The sequence below is a fragment of the Lutjanus erythropterus genome, chromosome 15 (genome assembly GCF_056507025.1).
Source record: "Lutjanus erythropterus isolate fLutEry1 chromosome 15, fLutEry1.hap2, whole genome shotgun sequence".
In the NCBI taxonomy this organism is placed as follows: Eukaryota; Metazoa; Chordata; class Actinopteri; order Lutjaniformes; family Lutjanidae; genus Lutjanus; species Lutjanus erythropterus.
The window spans coordinates 26,079,237-26,106,566 of NC_139331.1; the positions used below are offsets into that span (position 1 = coordinate 26,079,237).

The 27,330-nt window shown below is 39.2% G+C and overlaps 3 protein-coding genes and 1 long non-coding RNA gene across 12 annotated transcripts in view; 3 read left to right on the forward strand and 1 right to left on the reverse strand.

The window, feature by feature from the left end:
• The window catches only part of LOC146314515 (rho-associated protein kinase 2-like), a 59,739-nt gene extending 43,258 nt beyond the window's left edge, over window positions 1–16,481 (forward strand). The window contains exons 21-34 of one of the 7 annotated variants that reach the window (XR_014771952.1): window positions 845–948; window positions 2,586–2,772; window positions 4,108–4,201; window positions 5,640–5,734; window positions 6,039–6,227; window positions 8,101–8,269; window positions 8,511–8,726; window positions 10,821–10,888; window positions 11,005–11,093; window positions 11,271–11,349; window positions 11,465–11,732; window positions 12,056–12,335; window positions 13,989–14,079; window positions 15,737–16,481. Coding sequence is in view for 4 of the 7 variants with exons in the window: in XM_084738060.1 (XP_084594186.1) it covers window positions 845–948; window positions 2,586–2,772; window positions 4,108–4,201; window positions 5,640–5,734; window positions 6,039–6,227; window positions 8,101–8,269; window positions 8,511–8,726; window positions 10,821–10,888; window positions 11,005–11,093; window positions 11,271–11,349; window positions 11,465–11,732; window positions 12,056–12,335; window positions 14,274–14,355 (1,920 nt within the window). In the remaining 3 variants the exon portion in view is untranslated. Of the gene's footprint in view, window positions 1–844; window positions 949–2,585; window positions 2,773–4,107; window positions 4,202–5,639; window positions 5,735–6,038; window positions 6,228–8,100; window positions 8,270–8,510; window positions 8,727–10,820; window positions 10,889–11,004; window positions 11,094–11,270; window positions 11,350–11,464; window positions 11,733–12,055; window positions 12,340–13,988; window positions 14,080–14,273; window positions 14,382–15,736 lie in introns of those variants that run through there. The other 6 variants (XR_014771953.1, XM_084738060.1, XR_014771954.1 and 3 more) reach the window with 6 other exon arrangements.
• LOC146314516 (uncharacterized) lies at window positions 2,538–8,215 on the reverse strand. 3 transcript variants are annotated; one of them, XR_014771957.1, is made up of 4 exons: window positions 8,079–8,215; window positions 7,572–7,843; window positions 4,086–4,182; window positions 2,538–2,676 (listed from the first exon to the last, which is right to left on the reverse strand). It is a non-coding gene; the product is annotated as an uncharacterized LOC146314516 (long non-coding RNA). The 3 variants fall into 3 exon arrangements; XR_014771956.1 differs by having other exon boundaries at window positions 8,067–8,198; XR_014771955.1 differs by having other exon boundaries at window positions 7,572–8,094.
• Window positions 16,482–22,406: 5,925 nt separating the features above from the next.
• On the forward strand, window positions 22,407–23,810 carry LOC146314517 (uncharacterized). Its single transcript, XM_084738102.1, has 2 exons — window positions 22,407–22,525; window positions 22,673–23,810. The coding sequence occupies exon 2, from the start codon at window positions 22,675–22,677 to the stop codon at window positions 23,671–23,673; it is 999 nt and encodes a 332-aa protein (XP_084594228.1). The 5' UTR covers window positions 22,407–22,525; window positions 22,673–22,674; the 3' UTR covers window positions 23,674–23,810.
• Window positions 23,811–25,571: 1,761 nt separating this feature from the next.
• On the forward strand, window positions 25,572–27,127 carry LOC146314518 (uncharacterized). Its single transcript, XM_084737513.1, has 2 exons — window positions 25,572–25,702; window positions 25,794–27,127. The coding sequence occupies exon 2, from the start codon at window positions 25,804–25,806 to the stop codon at window positions 26,797–26,799; it is 996 nt and encodes a 331-aa protein (XP_084593639.1). The 5' UTR covers window positions 25,572–25,702; window positions 25,794–25,803; the 3' UTR covers window positions 26,800–27,127.
• Window positions 27,128–27,330: the final 203 nt, after the last annotated feature.

Sequence of the window (27,330 nt, forward strand, 5' to 3'; positions counted from 1 at the left end):
CCTGATTATTGTTGCTCAGGTTTTCTCAAGTTTGGTCGAAAGCTTGTAAGAATAACAAACCAGTTCTTCATCAATTGAATTCTTTGATTAATAACTTGGCTGAAAAAGTACATTTAATTGCTTATATGGTTTTAGAAGGTCAGCATTTTCATCACAAAAAGTTGTACTATTAGACTCCAAAGTCTAAAAGTCTTATCTTATCTTCACCACCTGTTAACCCTAGTTTATCAAATTATTTTGCCCTTTCCTGCTGACGAAGTCCTTCTCTGAGTTTTAGCAGTTTCCACACATTTTCCTGAACTCTTCCATGGTTTACATCCTAAAATCAGAAAACTGAATATTCAGCGTGTATAATTCATTGTGTTGTTTACATCCCAGTACCTCCAACACGGCCACGCATCCCAGATTGCAGACAGAGCTGTGACATAGGTCCAAACATGTTATTTATAGCATGTGCTAGTGGTGCACTTCAGCCTCTTGTGGCCAAAATGAGTATTACAACAACAAACAATGTGTCACAGATCAACAAAAGTAAACTTTTCTTCACCTAACAAAACTTTTTTCCCCACCTGTTTCAAAGATGAAAAAGTTCCTATGTCATTAATGGAGGAGAGAAAAAACTTAGATCACACCTAGAAACATCCTTCAAACTATTATTTTCATGTTTGTTAAGATATGGCTCTTGCACTCAGCATTTCTAGCATAATACTGTCAGACAAGCAGCAAATCTAATTCAGTCTAAAATGTGGGGCTTGAATGGGGAATATATGAGCAGAGGAGTTTATACTCCATCACAGATCTGTGATATGAAATTAATTGAAAACCTCCATCTGTCCTCCTGCAGACCCTTTACAAGACGCAGATCCGTGAGCTGAAGGACGAGTGCGATGAGAAGAATAAACTGTGCAAAGAGGCGCAGCAGCGGCTGGCAGAATATGAGGAGGAGAGGTAACCGTTTACTGGTTTGCTCCGACTGCTCCATTTTCAGTCAAAACACTATAAAAAGAGACACTGCAGCACAAAAATGACCTGACATTTCTGATTTGATTCAAATCTTTCTTAAAACTACAAACACAGAAAACACAGAAGCTGAGAATGGTCGTGCTTGAAATAACTTTTAATGCTGTAAATCTAGAGAACACGAGCTTTGTTATCTCATGATAAGAGAGCATCGTTATCAGGAGAACACAGAAGGTCGTTTCCTCTAATTACTGACTGTATAAAGTTTATCAGAGATCAGGAGCTCCATGCCAGCATGCATGATGGGATTCTGACAACTGTAGCATCTGATTTAATTGAAAGTGTCACATCAAGGACTTATTCACTCATTCAGATTTCAATCTTATATTTATTTATGTACGTGAATAAAAACAGACAGCAACATGTTTTTCATACATTTACACATGCAACAAGTTCCAAAAAAGTTGGAGTCACATCACCTTTTCTTTTACCAACCCTCAGTAAACGTTTTGGAGGTGAGGACACTGGTTGTTGATGGTTTGAAAGTGAAATTCTTTCTCATCCTTGTTTGATATAACTCACATTTTCAATGAGAAATAAGTCTGGACTGCAGGCGGGTCAGTCTAGTACCCAAACTCTTCAACTACGAAGCCACGCTGTTGTAACACATGCAGAATGTGTCTCGGTATCGTCTTGCTGAAATAAGCAAAAACGTCCCTGAAAAAGACACTGTCTGGATGGCAGCGTATGTTGCTCCAAAACCTGTATTTACCTTAACAGATGTGATAGTTACCCATAATGCCATGGGCACTAACACACCCCCACACCTACATATCTTGATGGTCCTTTTCTTTTGAAGCCCAGAGTACACAATGTCTATGATTTTCAACAAAACTTGCATTTGTCGATTCAGCAACAAACTGTGTTCACTGACAACGGTTTGCTAAAGTGTTCCTGAGCCCATGGAGTATCCTTATAGAATTATGTCTTTGTTGTAAATGAAAGATTTTGAATAAAATATAGGGAAATACTAAAATAAATATATGAACTACTACTACTGAATAACCCTTTTCAGCTTCTGTAAAATACAGAAAAAAGCTAAACAAGAAATCAAAACAACATGAGACAAAACATATTAAATGAAATTAACTACAAAGCATAAAGCATGTAACACAAACCAGGTTTTATGAAGCACGGATCATGATGGAAAATACAAAAACTTGGTTTGTTTTAGAGTTAAATGTCAGTGAGGCAACCACAGCACAACACATCATAGTTAACATTTATCTTTAAGAATGTGACAGACTTTACAGATTAGTGTTATTTACCCTCTGTGAAGCCTCCTCACAGCCAAAAAACAGGACTTGACCTTTAACTGAGGGTGTGAATTTTAACCAGATGAGAAGCGTTTCCAGATGCACTGCAGCCACAGACGTAACTGTGGACAAGTTCATGATTCAGTGCTTTAAAATCCTGCAGTGACAAAAAGGTCATTGAAATATTAATGTATGTCCTCACTATAGGCCGTCTGGCATAATAACAACAGGGATTTATTGTAGATCAAATATTTATCTGGTGTTTTAATAATACATTAATAACAGTTCCTTCCCCTCCTCCCTCCACAGAGACTCCCTGACATCACAGCTGGAAGCCAGTCTGACCAAGGCGGACTCTGAGCAGCTGGCTCGCTCCATCGCCGAGGAGCAGTACTCCGACCTGGAGAAGGAGAAGATCATGAAGGAGCTGGAGATCAAAGACATGATGGCGAGACACAAACAGGAGCTCAGCGACAAGGAGGCCACCATCAGCTCGGTGAGATGCTGGAATTCGTGGGAAGTACATGCTGTTAAAATGCCAACACAGGAAGACTTTAACCATAAATCCTCTAACAAATATGTTACGACTTCATCCAAGAAATCCTCTTCATGAGTTTGGCAATATTTTCTACTCTGCCTGCTATTTAAAGGAGCAGCAAGAGAAAGATGGTTGACTGCTGAGTCTCATTCCCTGGTCGTCAAAGACTTAAGTTTTGGGAATGAGGCTCAACAATCATCTCACCGACCTGTGATTGGCCAAAGTCTCCTGTCACAGGCGAGAGGAGGAGCAGGAGTCTAGTTTTTTCTAAGGTTATTATTAGGGCTACAACTAACAATTACTTTCATTATCGATTAATCTGCTGATTAGTTTATAAATTTATTGTTTACACTATTAAATGTCAAAGAATTATGAAAAAAAAAAAAACCTCTCGCCTCTTTAGTTCAAACCCCAAAGACTTTTCATTTACTGTCATAAATAACAAAGAAAGCTAGAACCAGTAAATGTTTGACATTTTTGCTTGAAAAATGACTGAAATGATTAACTGATTATCAAAATAGTTGGCAACTAAATATCTTTTGATCAACTAATCAGTTTGCTCTAGTTATTATGGAACTTTTGCCCTTTGATGCCATAAATAAACTGCTTATTCCAGGAACCCTGTAGAGTTTTCTTGTAAACGAACAAATTAAAGTTTATTTTCAGCATTACTCACTAAAACGCAGTGTGTTGAACAAAGTGTTGAACGCATCTTTTTCCTCATAAAACATTTGAAAAGCCAACTTCTAAAGAATCTTAAAACCTGCATTGTTTAAACTGGCAGCATGAAAGTATATAGATAAAGAGCTCCACAGCTCTTCCAATGGTCAAAAAGTCTACAGGGCGTCTTTAATTAGATGATCAATAACAAACACAAGTGGATGGTGGAGTTCACACCAACAAATATGTTGGGATCCTTTTCAGAGCGATATGATGAACGATAGAAACACTGAATTCCATCTGAATTTGCAGGACACAGCTGAACAACTTATTGAGCACTTTTATAACATAACACTAGGCTGCAAATTACACATAAAAACTTAATTTTACCCGAGAAATACTGCCAAGCACCCTGTGATGCTGACGGTTTGTTTGGTCCGTACTGAATTGAAAACCATGAATAAAATTTGTCCTCAAACGACGACAGCTCTTACAACAGAGGGTCGAGCATTTTGTGAAAACTTTATCCTTCTCATTTTCAGATTTACTTTTGTTCTCAGATGTATTGTATAAAATAAGTTTACTTGCTTGTACGTATGGATGAGACTCACCTCTGCTCTGACGCCCCCACAGCTGGAAGAGTCCAATCGCACCCTGACGGTGGACGTGGCCAACCTCGCCAGTGAGAAAGAGGAGCTCAACAACCAGCTGAAAGAAATGCAGCAACGTGAGTCATACTAATAACTATCTGATTTTATATTACTTGTTCAAAACCACATAAAAATACAACAACTCATAATCAACAGTACAAAGTCAACAAGACTGTGAATAATTAATAAATCAAGATTAAAATAAAATAGACAAAATAATCAAACTAAACAATACATTGAGAGAAACGTCTCACTTTAAGAGCCGTATGATCAAACACGTCCTCAGTACAGAGAAAACTACTCAGAGACACAATCAATCTGATGCCACAGGAGATTTTCCATGTAATTCAAAAAAGTTTGGGATATCTTGTAAAATATTTCCTCTTAATCCTCAACCAGTAGTTTTTTTTATACAGCTATTAATTTCAGAAAGCCACATTCCAGTTGGAAGGGTGGTGTCTGATTTCCATTCCAACACAATACGTTTTTGTTTAAGGTTACCTAATAAACAAATCTCTGGAAGGGTGTCACATACTCCCCGCCAGAACACCTGAAGTTTAGAGCACCGCCAAGTGGAACATAAGAATGTTCCCTCATCTAAACCACATCCGAAACAAATGGGTGATATACTGCAGGTGTATTTGTGCAGCTTGTGTGGGGGTGTTGCAGAGCTGATGCAGGAGGTTAGTTTCTGCACGACTCACCCCATAGTTCCCCTTCCAGATTTTTTTTTTATTCCAAAGTCTTCAACTTCATCTTATTTTATAAGGAGGTAATTCAAAAGCAACAGTTATTTTAATGTTGTGATACTTAGATTAACAGGTAATTAGTAACTGTATCAGAATACATTTTTAAAATAACCCTCCCAACCTTGACTTTAATTATGTCACGTAGTTGCAGATAACTTAAGAAATGCTCCATAAAGGGATTTTAGAAGAGAGAGGAATCCCTCCTGTTTGAACAGTTCATGCATTTTACACCAAATTCGAACTGAATTAATGATTACAGAGTTATCTGTCGCGGCTTAAATGGACTTTTAATCCCATTTACACAGAAAACGAGTGGATGCTTCTGCATTCACCTCTATCATTTTTATGTTGAGCCACGAACGGGGAACGCCATTATCAAACATCTGTGCCAATAATCTGGATCGGGTAGCATCGTAATACAGTCGAAAGTTAGACAATGACACTCGCAGACGGCTGAGACTTCCTGAGTTAATGAGCACCACGAGAAGAGGACAGATACTTTCTACCGGAATGACATTTCCCTCAGTGCTGGAAAATGTGTTAACAAGCTGTCTTACATTATCCAGATGATGTTAAGGGGAGAAGGCTGTAAAAATGTCATTAAAGGCAGCAATAATCTCTCCATCAGGGAACTTAGTGTCTGTAGAGAGGCAGAATATTGCTCTTCAAACTTGCACTAGAAGTTATGGATTACTTCTGTAAAACTTATGTTAAGTAAAACTCTATACGAGCCCTGAATTAACATTCTTCTCTGCTATTTATACAGAGTTCCAGAAAGCCAAGGAGGAGGAGAAGCAGATGAACTCGCTCAAAGTGAGCTTTGAAAAGCAGCTGCAGACTGAGAGGACACTAAAAATTCAGGTGTGTGTCTGGGCGCCTACACAGGTCTGGAAAGCCTGGAATATTTCCTGCACTGTCATACTTTTACTTCTTTTTATCGCAGACGACTGTTATGTCACATCATTTGTTGTTAAGAATAATGTTCAGCTGCAGGCTTGTGTTGAACTCTGGGCGAAATCACTGAGATCTGAAACTAGTTTAAAAATCTATCTTTCAGCGGCATTGGTATTCCCGCCAGCTTCCCGGAGTGTTTGCTGCATTCAGATTTATCATAAATAGATCTCTGTAAAGCCGCGTTTCGCTGTGGTTTTTTTCCTCCTCCCAGGCTGTGAACAAGCTGGCTGAGGTGATGAACAGGAGGGAGACGGTGCGAGGAGGCCACCGAGGCATCGACACCGAGGTGCACAGGAAGGAGAAGGAGAACAGGAAGCTGCAGCTGGAGCTGAGAGCCGAGAAGGAGAAACTCAACAGCACCATCATCAAATTTCAGAGAGAGATGACGGAGATGCAGGCGGTGAGAGCAACAACACTGCACACATGAACACATACTGCCACATTTACTGAAAAAAAGATTATTACATATTAAAATCCTGATTATAACTGCAAGCTCTAACTGGAGAAAAACTTCAGAAATAAACTTTTTTTTTTTGGCTTTTATAGAGCATTTTCCCTAAGAATTGGCATAATCTGTCAAATCAGATATTATTTAGCCGATATTTATCAGCTGTAATTTCATTATCAGAATAATATACAAAAATAGAAATTTTCCAATATTGAACGCGCATCCTGGATAATCTTTCAAGTACTAAATCTGATCCCCGATCTGTTTAAAGTTGTATGTACAGCACAAAGATTGTGTCCCTGGTTATTGCCAAGACAAGTTAAATATTTTGTGTTTCCAATTAAAATACTGTTCCATTAAATAAAGTAGCTCAAGAAACTTAATTAACATCCTTCATTTTTGGATTTTGTTACTGCAAATTCAGATATTTTGGTATTGGGGTTACTCATAATTAGGGGCATCTTTGCAAAGCGAACTTATAGTTAAAATGAATGTTTTAGACAAGAATGAGACAAACACACTGTAGTGATAAGTCCCAGCAATTTTCATTGAGAAATGTTTCTAACAGCTTGTCAAATTCAAATCGATATGGCAATGAAAAACAAAGAAATCTGTGAAACAGCTGTAAGTACGGTGTGTGGATCTTTGTTCTGATTCCGCCTTAAGCTTGCTTTTTTTTTTTTGGACCTCTTTGTCCTTGGTAAAATTAATATTTTACCCAGGTTTGTTTCACTTTCAGTATTTTCCTATGTTTCTTACAAGATCATTCTTTTATAACAAAGACAAGCTTATTACTTCAGTAACTTGGAATGAGAAACACCCCAGAGTTTAAAACAAAGTGCAACAGAGTGAACAAAAACAGGGCAGGGTTTGATGCCTGCAACATGTTCCCAAAAAAGTTAAGACAGGAACGTGTTTACCACTGTGATACATCACCTTTTCTTTTGACAACATCAGCAAGTGTTTGGGAACTCAGGACACTAATTGCTAAAGTTTTGAAAGTGATTTTTTTCCCATTCTTGCTTGATATAAGATAGTCTCTTATCATATTTTGCACCTCATAATGCACAACAAATTTTCAGCTGGAGACAGGTCTGGACTGCAAGAAGGCCAATCGAGTTTTTTTTTGGAATTTACGTTGCACATATCGGGCATTTATCGCTTGAAAATTATACAATTAATTCCGTAAACCAATCATAACAAATCCACGGTCAGTTGTCCCACTCAAACACACATTTTATGCTTTCTTTCCAGTTGTTTTTTTATGTTTGAAAACTGGTCACCATCCACACCTACATTGTTTGGGAGATTCTGCAGCGTTGTTTTTCTGCCAAGCGTTGTGCGGACTCACGAAATAAACCGGGCAGCTTCAGGTCCCTGTTGGACAAGGCTGTCTGACAACAAAGTAAAGTGGTGAAAATGTTCTAAACATGCCGTACACTTAAAATGATATTGATTTTTTTTTTAGGTGGCTAAAATATGTTTTGCAGCTGACCTTGTCCACAGCACTTCATTGTGGTGCTTCCTGAGGGTGCAGTAAAAACTTGGTCTGACACACCTACACAGTCCTGAGAAACAATGTAAAAAGCTGTTTTTGAACCAGGTTTTCTCATAGTTATGAACATTTATTCTCTCTTATTGTTGTGGAAGCTTAATGAGACACTCAAGTTTTATATCATACATGCATTTTTACTGTTTCAAGCCAAATTTCCAGAGGCTTTAAAGTGTCTGACACATTAACTTGTGCACAGACATTATAACTGCAAACAATAGAAAAAAAAGACGCCGAACTGCGGTTAAAACCGTGTTCATGTGTGTTTCTCAGCTGATAGCAGAAGAGAACCAGGTGCGTCTGGAGCTTCAGATGGCGTTGGACAGTAAAGACAGCGACATCGAGCAGCTGCGTTGCCAGCTCACCTCCCTCAGCGTTCACTCTCTGGACTCCACCAGCATCAGCAGTGGCAACGACCTGGACATGGGTGACGGATACCCAGGTAAACAAAGGACAGTTCGTCTCACACTCACCGTCCTACATGTACATTCAAAGGCTCAAAGCCAGTAAATTCACTCATCTGTGGACTTCCTGCGTTACTCTTTCTGCAGCCTCTCTTCCTTTGTTTTTACTTTGAGTCTCGTTGTCTTCCAGAGCTGTTGTTTTTGACCTTTTCCTCTTTTACTTCTTCCTTTTTTTCCCTCTCATTTCACCTCAACTTCTCCGTCTGGGATCCGGCGCAGTGCGCATTACTCAGTCCCACACCTCAGAATCAATGTCCTTCACCTACCAGCGCACACACAAATCTGTCTGCATCGACACACGACCCAACCTTCACTCGGCTCGCTCTCTCTTTGACTCTGACTCTGAGGATGAAGACGAATATGACGGACAGGTGGAGCAGGGCCGCCGTCCCCTGGCCCTCACCTACGAGCAGCCCTCTGAGGCTGAACCTGCAGGTGACCCTGCATGGCGGTTTGAACCTGAGATGGGGATGAAAATTAAAAATGCAATTGCCCTAACAAAGTATATAATGACTGTGGTGATTTCAGGGCTGATACTGATACTAATAGATCAATAAGAGACATTTGGAGCTGATACAAATTTGCAGTGAAAATGAAAATCTTAGTGTCAAAATTTAAAACAACCATTTTCTTTTCCTTTATACTCCCAGCCTGTTTTGAAGAAGGGCTGCAACTAACAATTATTTTCCTAATCAACTGATTTGTAGATCATTTTCTAGATTAATCTATTAGTTGTTTGGTCCAAAAATGTCAGAAAATGGTGAAAAATGTTGACAAGTGTTTCCCAAAGCGGCGTCCTCAAATGTTTTGTTTTGTCCAAAACCCAAAGATACTCAGTTTACTGTCATAGAAGACTAAACAAACCAGGAATAATCACATTTAAGTAGCTGAAATCAGATAACTTGGCCATCTTTTCTAGACTTTATTAATCAATTATCAAAATAGTTGGCAATTAATTTAATAGTTCACAACTAATCGATTATTTTGGAGGCAGATATTGTAATTTTTACTTCACTAGGGTAACTTTTGTTACTTTTCAGATTCAGATTATTGATATAAAATATAAAATATAAACCAACTATTATGAACAATTATGATACAATATTTTTAGAGCTGCGATGATTGGTCAGTTAGATGCCAAATATTTTTAAAATCGATTAATCATTTTAGCTATTCTTCAAGCAAAAATGTCTGACATTTGCTGGTTCCTACTTCTGAAATGTGAGGATTTTCTGATTTCGTTTGACATTGATGATAGTAAATTATGACAATAAATGAACTCAACATTATATGATTTGGACGGTTGGTTGAACAAAAGAAGCAATTTGAAAAAGTCACTTTGGACTCTGGGAAATTGTGATGAATATTTTCAGGGTTCAGGGTTAATGTTGGTTTTTTTGTTTCGTTTTGTTTTTTGTGTGTCCACTCAAGCAAGCAGGTCAAACAACTGCTTGCTCCCCTACAGTTTCTTCTATTTGTTTGTGGTTATCAAATAACAACGAAGACTAAAGTTAATTGTCATGTTAATCTAGGGCTGCAAGAAAGAAGAAGAAAATAATGAAAAATGTCCATCCCAGTTTCTCAGAGTCCAAGGTGACGTCTTTAAATATCTTGTTTTGTCAGTCCACAAACCAAACATATTCAGTTTAATGTGATAATAAATGGAGAAAAGCAGGGAATCACCATATATGAGAGGCTGAAAACAGCATTTTGTCATTTTTGCATTAAAAATTACTTTAATCATTAATCAACTATCAAAATAGTTCAATAGTTTAATTCTTTTGGACAACTGTCCGCTGCATCAGAGCTAAATAGGTGTATTTTTTAGTTGACAATCAGATTTGAAAATATTTCACACAGTTGTAAAAATGCTTAATATCTGTATCTGTATCTATATAATCGTCCAGGCCCATAATAGATTGACCCCTGGTATATAATATATCATTTATCCATCCATCCAAAATATTTCCAGTGTTTCAAAATTTGAGTTGAATACTTTTTCCTAAAGTAACTGAACCCCCTCCTCAGCCCTGGTTCGACCTTGCAAAGTTTCGGCTAATCCCTCTGCTCTGTTGACCGTCCCTGCTGTGCTTTAATCCTTTTTCATGTCCACTGGACACACGAGTTCTCACAGCTGGATGCTGGCCTGCTTTGTTCACATTTATTCCACTGAATGAGATGTGGAGAGGCATTTTGGCAAGATTGGAGTTTGTGTGAAGTGTTGTCGCTGCACTAAAAATAAAAAGCTTCCTATTTTAGTTTAATTTTTCCTCACTCGACACCTGCTATATTTTGAGCTGGAGATTCTTTATGAGCGGATGTTGTTGAAATCTAGTTGGGAGGTTTTCTGCCACTTGCCCTTTGGTCTGAGGAATAATTTCCGCTCCAAGTGATGAGCGTCTGTTTAAGGAAAATGCCACCAAAGTTCCAAAATGTCAAGGTGTTCTTTTAAGTGGTTCGCATGATTACAGGCTGCTCTTCTCTTTGTGTTAACATCTTCCTGTTTTTTTTTTTTTCTCTGCACACTAGACTCCAGGCTGGAGGGCTGGATTTCACTTCCTACCAAGAACACAAAGCGGTTTGGCTGGGACAAAAAAGTAATGTATCGAGTGTTATTTCTCATATATACAGATTTGTTTTCCTAGTAATCACCATCGCCGTTAAGTCATTTCCCCCTCCAACCTTTTGGCCATTGTTTCCCTTTCCTTTACAGTATATCGTTGTGAGCAGTAAGAAGATCCTGTTCTACAACAGCGAGCTCGACCGAGAGCAGGCTAACCCCTTCATGACCCTGGATATCGAGTGAGTCATTTAATGCAGGGTTTGAACATGTAATACCAACAATTAATAATAATGGGAAAAGCTACAAATATGACAAAAGTAAATTGCCATATTTTTACAAATCTTTGACTTGCCCATTACTGATTCTACTTATTAGCCTGCATCAACACTTAATCCCACCATCCTTTTCTCCTACAGTAAACTGTTTCATGTCCGACCCGTCACTCACACTGATGTGTACCGTGCAGATCCCAAAGAAATTCCAAGAATATTCCAGGTAACGTGCTTCTCCTTCTGTCCCCTCTGCCTCCTTTCACAGACTGTCAAGTAAATTCTGTTCAGCAGTCTTCAACTTAAAAAAAAATTCCATCTCCTTTCTTTTCTTTTCCCAGATTCTGTACGCCAATGAGGGCGAGATTAAACGCGACCAGGAGGTCGTAGTGGAGCCCACGCCGTTTGGGGATCGCGCTTCCTACATCAGCCACAAGGGCCACGAGTTCATCCTCACTCTCTACCACTTCCCCTCCAGCTGCGAGGCCTGCACTCGGCCCCTGTGGCACGTTTTCAAGCCGCCGCCGGCCCTCGAGTGCCGCCGCTGCCACCTCAAGTGCCACAAAGACCACCTGGACAAAAAGGAGGAAGTTATAGCTCCCTGCAAGGGTCAGTATGCTCAGAGTTAATATATCACTTTTATACAAATCGCTTGCTTTACACAAACTTCCTGCAGTTATTCTGTTATTATTCTGTGCTGTTATTGTTAGGCATTTCATATAATGTTAAAAATATCTATAAAGTATGTCTCTTAGTCGCAGTTTGACAGGTAATTAAATGATAGAAAAGGTGTTTTTATTTTTCTAGTCACTCTATACATAATGAAGATGATGGTTTGTTTGATATATTAAAAGGTTATTTTGATTTGATTACTTTGGAAAAAAGGTCTCGTAAGTCAACAAAACCGTTCTTACCGTTTCTTTCTTCATCAGTGAACTACGACATGTCCACGGCCAAAGATCTGCTTCTGCTGACCAACTCTCCGGAGGAGCAGCAGCGCTGGGTCAGCCACCTCCTCAAACGCATCCCCAGGAAGCACCCGCCGATTAGTCCTCCGTCTGCGGCGCAGAACACCCCTCCCGAGGCGACGTCGCGTTCCTCTCCACGGGTCTCGCCGCGACCTTCACCCAGGAGTTCGCCTCACATGTCGGCTCATCGCGGGGCCATCAAGATCCAGTCCACCAAACAGCAGCAGCCATCAGGGAAGCCCAGGTGAGAACAAGAGAAGTTTAGTTTTCTAGATACAGAAAATATTTGAATTTTTCACCCATAATAACATTTGTTTATACAGTATTTTCTACACGACTGCAATGACTGTTTACCCTCGATATCTTCCATCATCTCTTTTTCAAGGTCAAACTCACTATGGCTGATTTTTCAGGATCGTTATTCTCGGTTTTTATGATGCAATGATTTGCAAATCATTTTTGACCTATATTTAATTGAATCCAGGGCAAAGACAACATATTTAATGTTCAAACTGATAAACTTTGTTTTTAATTTTCATCCTTTCACCTTTCATGCAGAGATTTCTCGGAATCTTTTAATGACTGTAGATGGTGAAATCCCTAAATTCCTACAGTTTGTGTTGAGAAATGTTGTTCTTAAACTGTTGGACCGTTAACCTACACAGTGAACTTCACTCCATCCATGCTTATGAATGACTGAGCCTTTAATACACAATCATGATACTAACACCTGTTATCAGTTAACCTGTTTACCTTCTGAATGTTCCTAACAGATGTTCCTAACTATGTTCCTAAATGTTCCTAACAGATGAGCATTCCACAACTTTCCCGGTCTTTCCTTGCCCACATCCCAACTTTTCTGAAACGTGTTGCAGGCATCAAGTTCAGAATGAGTGTATATTTACAAAAAAAAAACAAAGTTTACCAGTTTGAACATTAAATATCTTGTCGTTTTATTATACTCAGTCAATATAAGTTGAAAAGGGTTTGCAAATCATCGCATTGTGTTTTTATTTTTGTTTAATGTAACATCCAAACTGTTTTGGAATTGGAGTCGTGAAGCCACAAAATCGTCCGTTCACATGCTAATATAACATACCCCAAATGATGGAAATATAAAAATAGCATATGTAGGTTGTTTGAATTAATGGCTAGATGTTCGATGTATAAACACATTTAGTATTCAGTCCAGAGCACTGCTATGATAAACAACAGGACCCATGTTGTTTACAGATTTTTTTTTTTTTTTTTTTAGGGCAGCTAAAAATAAGTCAAAGTGAAATATGGAATTTTACCACTGTAGATCTGATTAACAGGATTAAAACCCTGTATTTGGGGACTCTGGTGCTAATCAGCAGCTCATTTGTGTTTCCTCTCAATTTTTGTCTTCATTTCCTATTACCAGAGGGCCTTTTCTGAGCCGGTGTCACAAGAAGACTGGAAACGTTAATTAATGTCCTTTTTGCAGTAGGAAACATAACTTTTGGGTGAAGAGAGGCAAAAAAAACCTGTGAAAATCTTAAAATCTGAGCTAATCTTAGAAGAAAATTCATATATTTTTCTGTAAATTTGGTTTTAAAAACAATCAAAACAACAAGCCTCATTAATTTGTCGTTTCTGTTGATGATTCTCAATCGTGTCACGATATAAAGGGGCATACAGCTGTGGCTGGCGCAGGATGTCTTGCTTTAAACAGCGCTCCTGATTCATCTGCATGTTTCTAACGCTGTACGCAGCATCACTGCAGCCTCAGCAGCCACCTAATTGAGTAGAAAATGGCACCAAACCACTATGGGAGTCACTAACTGTATCTGTCTTGTCTGTGATTGATTTAGACACTCAGTTGTAGTTAAAGTTTGCTCTCTCAGCCACAACCTAACTGGCTCTCGTCCCTCAGCTCTGGCCCCATGCTCCGTATCATCCTCCACTGACCTTTGACCTCTTCACCTCTGACCCCACCTTTCTAACGTCTCTCACGCTGGGAGACTGTAAGTAGCAGAGCTTGTTGCTCCTGTCCGCCCTCATTAATGCTGTCCTGCTGTGTCCATTAACCGTCCCCGCATAGTAACGAGCAGCGCTCGGTTATAGCTACTCACAGCTCTATACTGCCCCCGGGTGACCTTGGCATGTATCGCCCCGGGGCTTTATGAAGCACTAAAGACCCTCATACTTACTGTTTCAGATTGCTTGATTTTGGCCTGAAAGACTGGAGTTGGTCGTTGGATGATGTCGATAATGATGATGATGATGATATGTTCTTCTGAAGGAAGTGAAAGAGGCGGTACAGAGGGTAACTGGACCTCTGCACGCGTGTTTGCAGTCAGTAGGAGGCCTTAATGTGGCCGGAAGCATGTTAGATTTGTGTGATTTTCTAAATTTACACTTGAGTGGAAATTATGAACTCAGTGTTTGAACTTCTTTGTTGTTACAAAAATCGTTTGACGGTTTGGAAAATATGATTGCTGCACATGCTCACTGCGCAAAAAGCAGACAAATTTGGGAGTAATCTTTGTCGGCGTGTTTGCAAGAAGTAAAATATTAAAGCAATAGTTTGTCATTTTGGGAAATGTGCTCATTCAAATTTCTTGCTGAGAGTTATGTGAGGATATAAATACCATTATCCTGCACAGTAAGTAAGAAGCTACCAGTAGATGATTAGCTTAACTTAGCATTAAGACTGGAAGCAGGGGGGAGAACAGGTAGCCTGGCTCCCTCTGAAGATATCATAGTCCACCTACCAGCACCTGCTAAATCAAACACAGCATTAAAAAATATCTTATGTTTACCATACAGTAATTAGAGATGATTCAAGATGCAAATAAGCATATTTCCCAAAAATGTACCTTTAATTAGGAGTGCACAATATTACTGTCACATAATTGGTATCAGCAGAAATAGGCTTTAAAATGAAATCTCAGAATCTGCTTGAAATGCAGATGTTTCTGCCAATATGACACTTTAATTATGTGTCTGCGGTGTGGAGGGTTTTTTTTGATCAATTCCTCAGCGTCGGTCATGTGAGGAGGAGTCGAATCGCATTCCTTTAACACTACAAATTTAATTTACCATCTTAACAGTCATGATCCCAATCAGTATGAGGAATTAGTCAAGAACAAATAGGGAAAACAAAACTGTCAGCAGTAGTTTTCTTATTTTGCCCTGTGAACGTGTACATTTTGAAAAGCATCGCATTTTATTTTGAAAGGCATTTCATTTTGAAAAGCACTGTATTTTATTTTGAAATGCATTGTATTTTATTTTGAAAATCACTGCATCTGGCATTGGGCCATCTTGATGAGTAGGCAGGATAAAACATTCATTACAGAAGATACTTAATAACAAAGATATGTGCATATATCGGTATCGGCGATCAGCCAAAATTAGTTTAAAATACTGGATATCAGCAAAATTACAATATTGTGCATTCCCTCCCTAATATCTTATTTCTTGCAAAAATGCAGACCAAGATTATTCCCAGATCTGTCTGCTTTTTATGTGTTTCACTCATGTATTGTGTGACTAGTGGAAAGCTTCCTTGTGTAATATGTGTGGATTTTGTGTGGGTGTGCCTTTGAAGTGCAGCCATTCTGTTGGTAGCATCCCAGGTTTTCACATCATTTTCTTTCTCTCTCTTTCTCTTCACAGTTAACCCCGGCTGATCAAAGATGTGTATTTTCATCTCTCTGGATTAATGACCACAGTCTGGACTCGGTGCCTACATGTGTTATTTTTCTCTGGGAAAGTAGACTGAAAAAAAAAAAAAAAAAAAAATGCTAATCGTGGACAGAAACATTCACAGAAAAACTGGCTGTCGTCATGAGAACTGGGACTGTCTTTGTCATTTTAACAAGAGGAAAAATGAGCAGTATTCATGTTAGAAATCTAAAAAACCTCAGCTCGACACTCTGTGATTACAGCTGCCTTATTTTATAATCATCATGACAAAAACATGGACATTTTCTTCTGTCAGATGCAGTGACTCACGTGGATTTGTGTCTGTGAGGTGTTAGGCATGTGTGTGAACATTTGTACATAGGTTAAAGGTCTGTCTGTGTATTGTAGCACAGAAGAACAGTAGCTCATAGTGAATGATTGTTTTATTTTTATGGATATAAGTCAGCAGCACATTATTATACAGTATATGCTTGTAAATGAATACAGTTCGACTGCATTATTATGATTTCTTTGACAGTAGGTCCATTACAACACATGACAGACTAATGTGAACTGAAACAATGTGTTTTCTTCTCGTCATTCATGACAGATTCAAATAAATTCTGTTACTCAAAATGAATAATTCAGGATTTGTCTCAGTATTTCGCTGTGAAGGATTTGGGGTGATTTGCTACAAAGCAGGCAATTAAAAAAGCATGACTTACAGCGTCCTTAACTGTGGCCCTAATGACTCATTTTGTGCATTGATGTCTTATTTAAAAGCTTTCAGTCAGGATTTCACGCAAAAATTCCCCCTCCAGTAAAAACGCAGATACTGCATCAAAGGCAGAGGACAAGCTGTGAGTGAAATGTATGCAGACAGAACCATGTCACTCATGTCATTGGAGGAAACTTTGAATTTGGTTTCTACGCCTACATCTTCACCGGATGCACTGCACCCGAATTATTTGTGTGGTATAATAGAGAGCAAATCAATCAATAAATAAATAAATAAACTGTATTAATTTTACACTTGAAATCGGGCTTGCCAATGTGGATAAAATCAAAATAAAAAAAAATAACAATATCTGTCAACAAATATATTAATATTGAGGTTTATTAATATTATGAAATATTGTAGCGATGGTCATATTATTATTGGTGTCTTTTATTACTTACTTTTATTTTTGTAACTTAAGTTACTGTTTTATTTTTAGTTACTGAGCTTCGAACCAAAGTTTCTTGAAGTTACCTTCAATCTTGATTTGACTGATTCTGATTTTATTGGGATCTCTTTTAGCCATTGTCTAATCTTCCAAGAGTCCACATTAAAATTTAAAACAATGCAGTGAATAATAATACTTAAACATACAAAAACAGGAAACAACAGTGATTGCCATATCACGATACTGGGCGATACAGATCACGACTGAAGATGATAATAATAAATAATAAATAATAAATAATAATACATAATATTATATGTTTCCCAGCTCTAGCTTGGAACAGAAATCAGATTTGTTTATTTGTTTTCTTGGTGAGATTTACTTGAGAAGACTGATACCACTCTCATATCTGTCAGGTAAAGATGATGCTTTACTCTATAAGGGCTGGAGGAAAAAGTCAGTACAGCTCAGTATCATGATATTTTGTTTGGCAACACTGAATCAATACATGGACGTATGGAAGTATTGATTATTATATAAATTATTAATATTGGTCCAAGAATAATAAACTCACTTGCTTTTCAGTCCTCTAGAGATTGCTGGTTTTTTGTTTTGGTGAGGTCGGCAGAGGTCACGGCCAGCAGGACTGGTTGGTTTAAATGATGGTGCCGGTCAGTCTGTCGGCTTGGGAATCACATTTTTCTGCAAGAAAAATGATTGAAATGAGATGAACAGACAAAAAAATGGAGTTTCCTCATTTTGCCCATGTGTCCATTTTGAAAAGAAGTGTACTTTATTTTGAAAAGATTGTAAGTGGTAAATGTTCTTTTATACATACAGACCGGAGGATCAGTGGACAACTGGCCTCTAACCTGACAGGTCAGATGGTTTGTTAAACAGAACAATCTAGGACTTCGTCCTTAGAAACTGTTTGGAAAGGGGCAAACACCCTTCAAAAACTCTTAGCAGATGATTGGATGAACTATCTGTCCATTACATCAAAACAAGAACAACTTCAACCAGTCAGATCAAACTCTTGCTGAAGCCAGACAGGAGAAGAGCAAAAACATCTTTTCCACTGAGAAAAGCCTTCAGTGCCGTTCTTTCAATCCAGTTCTGATACTGTCACAGTATCGACGCTAACCTCTCCAGGAGCCGCCATTGTTTGCTTGAGACGAGTCGCTTCCATCAGCATTTCTCGACACATAAAACCACACCTGTAGCTCATCCCTCCTAGGATGCTGATTGGCTAAACAACTTTTGATATGGGCACAAACGAATAACCTGAAGCCCGGCAGGGTCGATTCTCGCGTGATCTTGTGATCTCGCAAATCTAGCTGCTTCGCAATATACCGCTACCTCCTGAGCCAGAGACGTATTTTATTTTGAAAATCACTGTATTCATGTCTGCATCCGCCGGTGAGATAGCATCACAAGAGTGGGCAAAATAATGTGTTGATAATGAAAATATGTGCATACATCTGCATCAGCCAAAACTTGGTGGAAAATATCGACTTATTGGATATCAGCAAAACTCCAGCATCATGCATTACAAGATAAACAAATCCAAAAACAATGGCAGTTAACAGTGAGATTAATATAGAGTCCTTGTTGCATATCAGTGACAGTATAAACACAGACATGTTATGAACACTGATCCTTCAGAGGTGTTACATCTGACGACAGAATATTTTCGGAGACTTTGAACTAAACCAGAATAGGTCCGTCTCTCTATCTTGCAAGTGCATGTGGAGTGAGTGGGCTTGACTGAAATAAATCTTTCAGAACAGCCTAAAGCCAACTGGCACTCATCATACATAATGTAATGGTTCATCACGGTGCCCATCTGCTAAAATCGTATTTCATACTGCAGGTCTGATCCATCCTCGCTATCAGCTGTGTGACTGCATGTTCTGGTTAAATAACCATGAAACCTGCAGTACCTGCCTGCTGTACCGACCTCAGGTGGCACGCAGCCCTCTCTTCCTGTTCCTCCTCATCACCAACAGCGTGAATAAACATTCATTTGTTTATCTGCAGTCTTTTCATTTACATTTCTGAAGAGGATGTGCTTCTGCACTCATGGCAAGTACAATTTCTCAAGTGCACTTTTGAGGTATTTCCATATCGTGCTGCATCATACTTCTACTCCACTGTAGCTCAGGGGGAAATACTGTTTTTACCACATTACATTTATTTTAGAGCTTTACTTACTTCTGGACGACAGATTTTAATTAAGAAACATATGGTAGGAGTTAGAAAATATAAACAAATCAAGGGCAGATACAGAGAAACATTCAGGATCATAAATAAATTAAATTATTGATTCCCAGGAGGAAACTAGGTTACTCTAGAGTTGCTCAAACAAAGAACAGAAATATATGATAAGAAAATAGATAATATAAATATAAATAAAAAGTTTGTAAAAATATGTGCATTTTACTAGAATAAACAATATACAGTAGAGAAAAATAGAATTAAGAACTATGTACAAATATGTATGTTACAAGCTGAACATGGGTCTATAAATAAGTGTTAAAATGCAGGAATTTAAGTGGTGGCAAAAATATACATATATGCCAATTTAATTGCAAACAATCATATACTGTAAATAAATATCTGTCTATTAAAGATCAATAAATTCTTTTTTTTTCCAATTTCATTGAACCTAAGCTCATCATTTAGACTAAAACATGTAAAAGACATCATTAAATAAGTTATTGTTTAAATTAATCTAAATTAATGCATTGGTATAGCATGCATGGTATAGCTTGTTATAAATTAAATTACCCATCAAAATAAATAAAGCTCAACCACCTGCAACAGTGAAATGCTACTTTATATTACATTCATACATCAGTAATAATAATAATATAATTTAACACATAATAGTATAACATTCACATTTCTCCACATTGTCAGTATGTTTACTTTTAGGGCCTCCATCTGCTCATGCAGGTCTTTTACTTGTAATGGACTATTGTTATGTCGCAGTGTTGCTATTTTTAATAAAGCAAATGAGCTGTATGCTACCTCCACCGTCACGGGCGAAAATTCAATCACACCTACATTGTGGGGCTTCATACATTGCAGTGATTGTACTTGATGTTCTAATAGCTGTTTTATCAAGAACATGGTGCACCAATGATTGTTTGACCTTTAGTCTACTTTCTCTGCTCCCCCGAGTGTCCTTTGTGAAGCTCTGATTGGCTGCTGAGGTAAATGTTTGATTTGGTTGATGTTTTTTTTGTTTTTTTTAGCCCCGATAAATTTTAAACACTGACAAATAAAGGAATCACTGCAGCCTTACTTCACATGGACAGAATGTCAGAAGTCTGTCTACTCAAAGGTTTTGTTTTGCTCCACTGTGGAGCTAAAAACAGGACATTTTCTTGAGGACTGTGTGTTTTTGTGGTATAAACACTTCAAGTTTATGTTTATTTTATTTAAGAAAGAACAATGCATATTAATTAACATGACCACTTGAGTCCAAGATGTAAACGTGCCAAATTTCACCATACAGGCAAATTCTTTTCTTCAGTCTCTGGCAAGTTGATGAAATAAAAGAAAACATTAAAAGAAAATATACAAAAGCACAATTAGTAAAACAGACATAACCACAACTCCAGATGATAACAGCATGTCTGATTATACACCACTGTTATAGATGTGGATTTATTTTGCTTGCTTTGTTATAGAGATACTTCTACACCCAGCAGTATAACAGAGTTAAACCAGAAGAGATGAAGCACCTACTGCAATGCCACCACAACTGCCAGATGCAACCAGCAGAGATTTGTCACGTTCCACCAACATTAACACGACCCACACAGACATCGTTTCTGGCTGAAACAAGATTTCAAACTGAAGCAGTTGTTGCAGCCCAGAGCAGCCGGTTAAGAAGAGTGAAGAGTAAAACAGCAGTCAAAATAGATAAAAACAACAACCAGTCGAGTTACAGTTTACATCCATGTCTGTTCAGACTCGTGTTTGTAGTGAAGACTGAGGGAATTAAATATGGAGCTCACCACTATACTGACCTGTAACTTTGAAGGACTTTAATAAAAGGTATTAAGTATATTTCTTTGGGCAAAATGAAAGAAGTCACTGCACTTGTATGATTCCAGTCTTCACTGAGAGACTATTTATACAGAGGAGGACAGAGGACTGATAGAGAGATGAACATTAAGATGTCAGAGTGAAGTTAAAGTTTTTAGATATAAAATGGCATCATCTCATCATTTTATCCTCTTAGATATTTGTAATTTAGTATCCTTTGGCATGACCTAGTCAGCTTTTCTGATGATTAATTTAATTTCCAGCAAAATAAATCAGATCCACTTCATTTTAAATTGATAATTGTGTATTTTTAGCGCTCTCTCTCACATGCTCCCTCTCTTCCTTCCTTCTTCCACCCCACATTAAAAAAAAAAGTACCAAAAAATGTAAATAACATCTAACTTAGTTTTTTACTTTTGACAGTCTTAAACCTCAAATTCATAGACTTCACACTTTAGAACTTTAGTATTTTATTCAATAAACCAACAGACACTGATTTCCCAGGTCTACACTCTTGGAGATAAAGGTGCTAAAACTAAACACAGCTAGAACACACTTTATATTCCCCAGTTTTTTATTATTTCTCATTCATTTATTCATTTATTTCTTTTTGTCCTCTTTGTGTTTGGCTTTGTCTTAATTGCATAATATCTTTTGGCAGTTAATGTGTCCCTGTATTTGTCTCCACTTATTGTGTAATCACTTTATTGCACATTAAAAAAAAAAAGACAGAAGGAAAGAACACTATGAAAGGTTCTTCAACTTGTCCTCATAGAAGAACCATTTTTAGTTCACGACAGAACCTTCCACTTGAAACCCCTTCAAAATAAAAGGTTATACCAAGGATCCTTTTATGAAATATTTCACACAGCACCCCCTACCCAAAGATTCTATGAGACAATGGTTCTACTTAGAACCCTCTCTGGGGGTTCAATCCACAATTTTTCCACCATCTAAGGGTGCTTACAAGAACTCACTCATGGGGTTCTGCAACAAACCCTTATATTCTAGTGGCTGTATCTTGAAACCAACCAGAAGGTTCTACCGAGAACCTTTTTATATTATTAGGGTTTCATCTACAGCCCACCCAGGGGGTTCTACAGAGAACTCTTTAATATTACGGAGCAAAGAACTATTGACAAAAAGCGTTCAAGGACTGCAAGAATCCTCTTTCTTCCAAAAAGGGTTCTTCAGATGAAAATAGTTCTTAATGGAACCCTTGGTCTATCAAAGAATGCTCGCCAAACCCTTTCTTCGAAAAAGGGTTACTCAGAAGCAAATGGTTCTGGGCAGAACCTCGTCTCTTCAGGAGGAACCCTTCTGGAACCCTCATTTCTGAGAGTTTTATTCTCCCTGCAGGTTCGACTCACAGTCTGTTTGAACTGCCTGTCCTTGACGGATGACTGTGTGGTGATGGGTCCTTGTTTACTCAGTAAGTAATGATTAGATTGGGGGGATTCTGCTCCCCAAATGACTCAGTAATTTGCGAGAGAACAGGAGCTGAATGCGATATAAGGAGCAGTCTGGCTCATACTCATCCAACGAGAAAACAACAGTAAGTCTGAGTTTGTTACTCATCGTGTGCATGAACTGGAAAAGATCTCAGTGGGCAGATGTTTTGCTGTGGTGAAATACTTCAGTGGGATATTTAAGTTGCGTGTCCTCGTTTTTAATTCTGTGTCCATCTCTTCTTTTGTCCTAGTCATGAAGTCCTGCTGCGTTCTTGCTTTCCTCTTGTTGGCGTTTTTCCGCCAAGGCGCTCTGTCTTGCCCGGAACTTTGTAAATGCTACCAGAGAAGAGGCGAGGTGCTCTGTCATGAGGTTCCCCTGACGGAGTACCCCTCCGAGGGTCTCCCGAAGAATACCACCATGGTGACCATCCAGTTCACCAACATCACCTCCATCCACGAGCAGCACCTGAACGCCACGCCCCTGCTGCAAGAGCTCCACGTGTACAGCAACCACCTGCAGAGCCTCTCTTCCGACTTCCTCAGAGGCGTTCCTCGCCTGCGCACTATAGATCTCACAGAAAACAGGCTGGATGAGCTGCCTGCGCACGTCTTCAGCCACGCCCCGCTCGTCAACTTGGTGCTGAAGAATAATCAGATTAGCAAAGCCGACGCCGAGTGGCTTCCTGACAACAGCAGCATCACCTGGTTGGACTTATCCGGGAACCATTTGACGAAGGTCCCAGCCGCTCTGCTTCAGAAACTGCCCTGCTTGGAAAATCTGGACCTTTCCAACAACCGTCTGGAGATGATGTCTGCCAATTCTCTTGACCTGCAGACCAGACTCGAAAGGCTAAACCTGCAAAACAACAAGCTCGACACCCTGGATGCATCTCTGCTCCAGAACACCCATAACCTCACCTATCTGTTCCTTTCAAGAAATAAGCTCAACAAACTTCCCACAAACCTTTTCCAGGAGCTCTCCCAGCTCAGAGCCCTGAATCTGGATGACAACCAGCTGAGCCACATCCCCGCAGGTCTGCTGGACCCTCTGACCTCCCTGGACGAGGAGGGGCTGGACCTGAGCAGCAACCCCTGGCTGTGTGATGGCAAGGTGGAGTACCTGTGGAGGTGGCTTCAGAAGAACAGCAAGAAGGTTTTCGTGCCGCAGACCATCACATGTGCCAGGCCAGCGGCTCTGGCGGGGCGTTCGGTGATGTCACTGACAGAAAGTGAACTGAACCTTCAGTCTTAACATTTTACATCCTCTCATACTGGTTTTTATCTGATATGGCACTTCAGCCTGTCACAGCTGTCGTACTTTTCAATCACTGAAACATTCTCTTTGACAGTATAATGTGAACGTATAATTAAATATGAGTAAAGAGATCATTTAAGAATGTCTGTCTTTCTTTGCACTTTAATTATCCCCTCCAGGCCTACGGTCATGTGTTTGGTCGTGTGTGTGTGTGTGTGTGTGCATGAAGATATTGGTATCATATGAAATTAGATGAACCAAGGCAACCACTGCAACCAGCTGGGAAGAAAATAAAGCTAAATAACACTCCAGTAAAGTAAATTTTGCAGACTGAAAAACTGGCATGGCCATTTTAAAAGGGGGCCCTCATGTCTCTCCTCAAAACATCTGAATGAGAATTGGTTCTATGGACACCCACCAGACTCCCCTTTACAGACATTACAGAAATAGGCTGTACACATTATGATATATAACGCAGATATACAACCACAATTCCAAAAAGTTGGGACTTTGTGTAAAACGTAAATAAAAATAGGATGCCATGACTTGCAAATGATTTTCAAGGAGTATTCAATTGAATACAGTACAAAGACAAGATATTTAATATTCAGACTGATCAACTTCATTGTTTTTTGTAAATATACACTCGTTCTGAATTTGATGCCTGCAACACAACGGGACAGGGACAGTTGTGGGATGCTCAAAAAAACACCTGTAACATACATGACTGTGTATTAAAGGGGCATTCACAAAAGGCTCTGTTGTTCCCAAGCACGGATGGGGCGAGGTTCACCACTTTGTGAAAAGCCGTGAGGGCGAAACGTCAAACAGTTTAACAACAATGTTTCTGAACACAAACTGCAAAGAATTTTAGTGATTTCACCTTCTACAATCCATAAAATCATTTAAAGATTTAGAGAATTCAGAAAAAATCCCGGCACATTAGAGGAAAGGCCAAAGCATTCACAGCATCTACAAATGCAAGTTCGGACTCCGCCATGCAAAGAGGAAGCCATACGTCAACAACACTACAGCTGATATGGACTGGCACACAGTGGAAAACTGTGCTCAACTGTGTTAGCGCCCATGGCATCATGGGTAACTGTCACATCTGTGATGGAACCATTAATGCTGAAAGGTTTTGCACAATTTCTACACTGTCCTTCCCGCATGTGGTGCATTATGAAGTCCAAAATACGACAACAGAGACCCTGAACTGTTGAGCATCTGATGTCGTATATCAAGCAAAAATGAGAAAGAATTTCACTTTTCAAAACTTCAACAAATAGTGCCCTCAGTTGAGAAAGTTTTGTTAAAAGAAAAGGTGATGTATCACAGTGGCAAACATGCCCCTGTCCCAACTTTTTTGAAAGACGTTGCAGGCATCAAATTCAGAATGAGAGTATATTTACAAATAACAATGAAGTAAATTAGTTTGAAGCTTTAATATCTTGTCTTTGTACTGTATTTAAATGAATATAGGTCAAAAGATTTTTTGCAAATCAAGAAAAGAAACTCTCTGAGTCAGCCAGTCACCACACCAGCAGTGACCCAGATCCAGAATCATCCACTGCTGGCTTTAGGTTCATATTTAATCAACAGAAATGAGAGCGGTGTCAACCTTTTAATCTTAGTCTCAGCAAGAAAATTAATAAGCACATTTCCCAACATTTTGAACTATTCCTTTTAACTGGAATATGTGATATCGAAAATTGATTAAAGAGTTCAATTTGAGTTAATTTTTGTACCATCAATGATTTAAAAATCACACTTGAAATAACATATTACAACACTGCATGAAAACCTCCTAGCAGGAATGAAAAAAAGCAAAATATTGATCTGTGCTGCGTAACATTTGTACTTTTAGAAAGCACAGAGAAAAGTAACCACTCACCAGTTGATGAGCTGGATTGTTTGCTTGGTTTTGTTTGCCTTCTTGCAACATTTAGTCCTGACTCATCGCTGGGAACAAATATAAAACCAAGTCTGTGATCAAATACAGGAGGAACTCTGCTGTGCCTTTCAGGTAGGATTATACACTCATGATCAGATTCTCACACAGATTATTACATTTTCTTGATATCCTGCATGAATTCATCTCTTTTTCCTTTGTGCAGTGCTTTAAAGATGAACTCGTGGATACTCCTGACTTTCGTCGCACTGGCTGAATGCCAAAAAGGAGGCGCCCATTCGTGCCCAGATCTGTGCTCCTGCTCAGGTGCAGAGGTGGAGTGCAGCCAGAACTCTCTTACACATTTCCCTCTTAATGATTTATCCTCCAACACCACTCGACTGTCTATCCAAAACACTAAACTCAGCAGCGTTACAGCCGCTGATTTGAGCGTTGTGCCCCTTTTAAAGAAGCTCCAGCTGTATCACAACAACCTGACGAGCCTTCCTGCCGACCTACTGAAGGACGTTCCTCACCTGAACACGCTGGATCTGACTGGTAATCGTCTGGTTCGTCTTCCTCAAAATGTCTTCAGCCATCCCTCGCTTCGTTCTCTAGTGCTGAAGAATAATCTGATTGAAAAAGCAGATGCTGAGTGGTTTCCCGACAACAGCAGCCTCACCTGGCTGGATTTGTCTGGAAACCGTCTGTCCGGTGTACCCGCTGCTCTCCTTCACAAATTGCCCAATCTGGAGACTCTAGACTTGAGTGACAACAATCTTCAAGACCTCCAACCGGACTCCCTAAAGAACCTGCACCACCTGAACTCACTGAATCTCGCTGGGAACAAATTAACCTCCCTGACACCGACGGTCCTCACCCACAACCTGAAACTATCCCAACTGTTCCTTCAGCAGAATCAGCTCGGAGAGCTGCCGGCAACGCTCCTCCAGGGTCTCCAACATCTGGAACTTCTGCTGCTCAATCAGAATCAACTGCAGCGCCTCCCCTCAGGGCTGCTGGAGGGCAGACAATCCTCTTTTCAGGTGATCTTATCAGGAAACCCCTGGGTGTGCGACGAGAGGATGGAGTATCTGTGGAAGTGGCTCACTGCCCATCCTGAAAACGCCCTCTTTGTGGACGAGGTGACATGTGCGGCACCTGAAGCTCTTAAACTGAGACAGGTGGTCTCTTTAACCGGCAGTGAGCTCGGACTTCCCACTCAAAATTAGTGATGAGGATGGAGTGAATATTTTGTTTTTACCCTCTATTACAATAAAATCTTATGCGTAATCATAAATTATTCACATATATTGGACTGCATCAAAGGTTGAATTAACCTTTATGAGTCATTCTCTTATCCAGCTCTGCTTCCTTATGATCTCTGCTTGATCTCTCCATTGTTTGGACGTTGTCCAGCCCACTGGGTGGCGTAAGACACTCAATAAATTTTCAAAGCAATGAGCTCAGCAGACAGTGCAGCTTATTTAACCCTCAAACGGGCAAGAACCTTTTCTTTAAACAGAGAAAAAGAAAACAGATTGAAAGGCATTTTGAATTTTAAATGGTGGACACCAGCTTCCTATCATATTCACAACCAAGGTGAGGAGTCCTCAGTATAATCTCTATCTTGTCAGGGGTGTTAGGTTAAGAGAAAAACCAAGAACATCTGTTTTAATGTATCTAAAATGACAAAAAGTCTCTTTTTTAAAAATATGACCTTTATATATTTACACACAATCTCCTAAGATATACAGTTAACA

Excerpts from the sequence above, each read along its gene's own strand:
- LOC146314517 (XM_084738102.1), top strand. The coding sequence starts at position 22,675 with ATGAAGTCCTGCTGCGTTCTTGCTTTCCTCTTGTTGGCGTTTTTCCGC.
- LOC146314518 (XM_084737513.1), top strand. The coding sequence starts at position 25,804 with ATGAACTCGTGGATACTCCTGACTTTCGTCGCACTGGCTGAATGCCAA.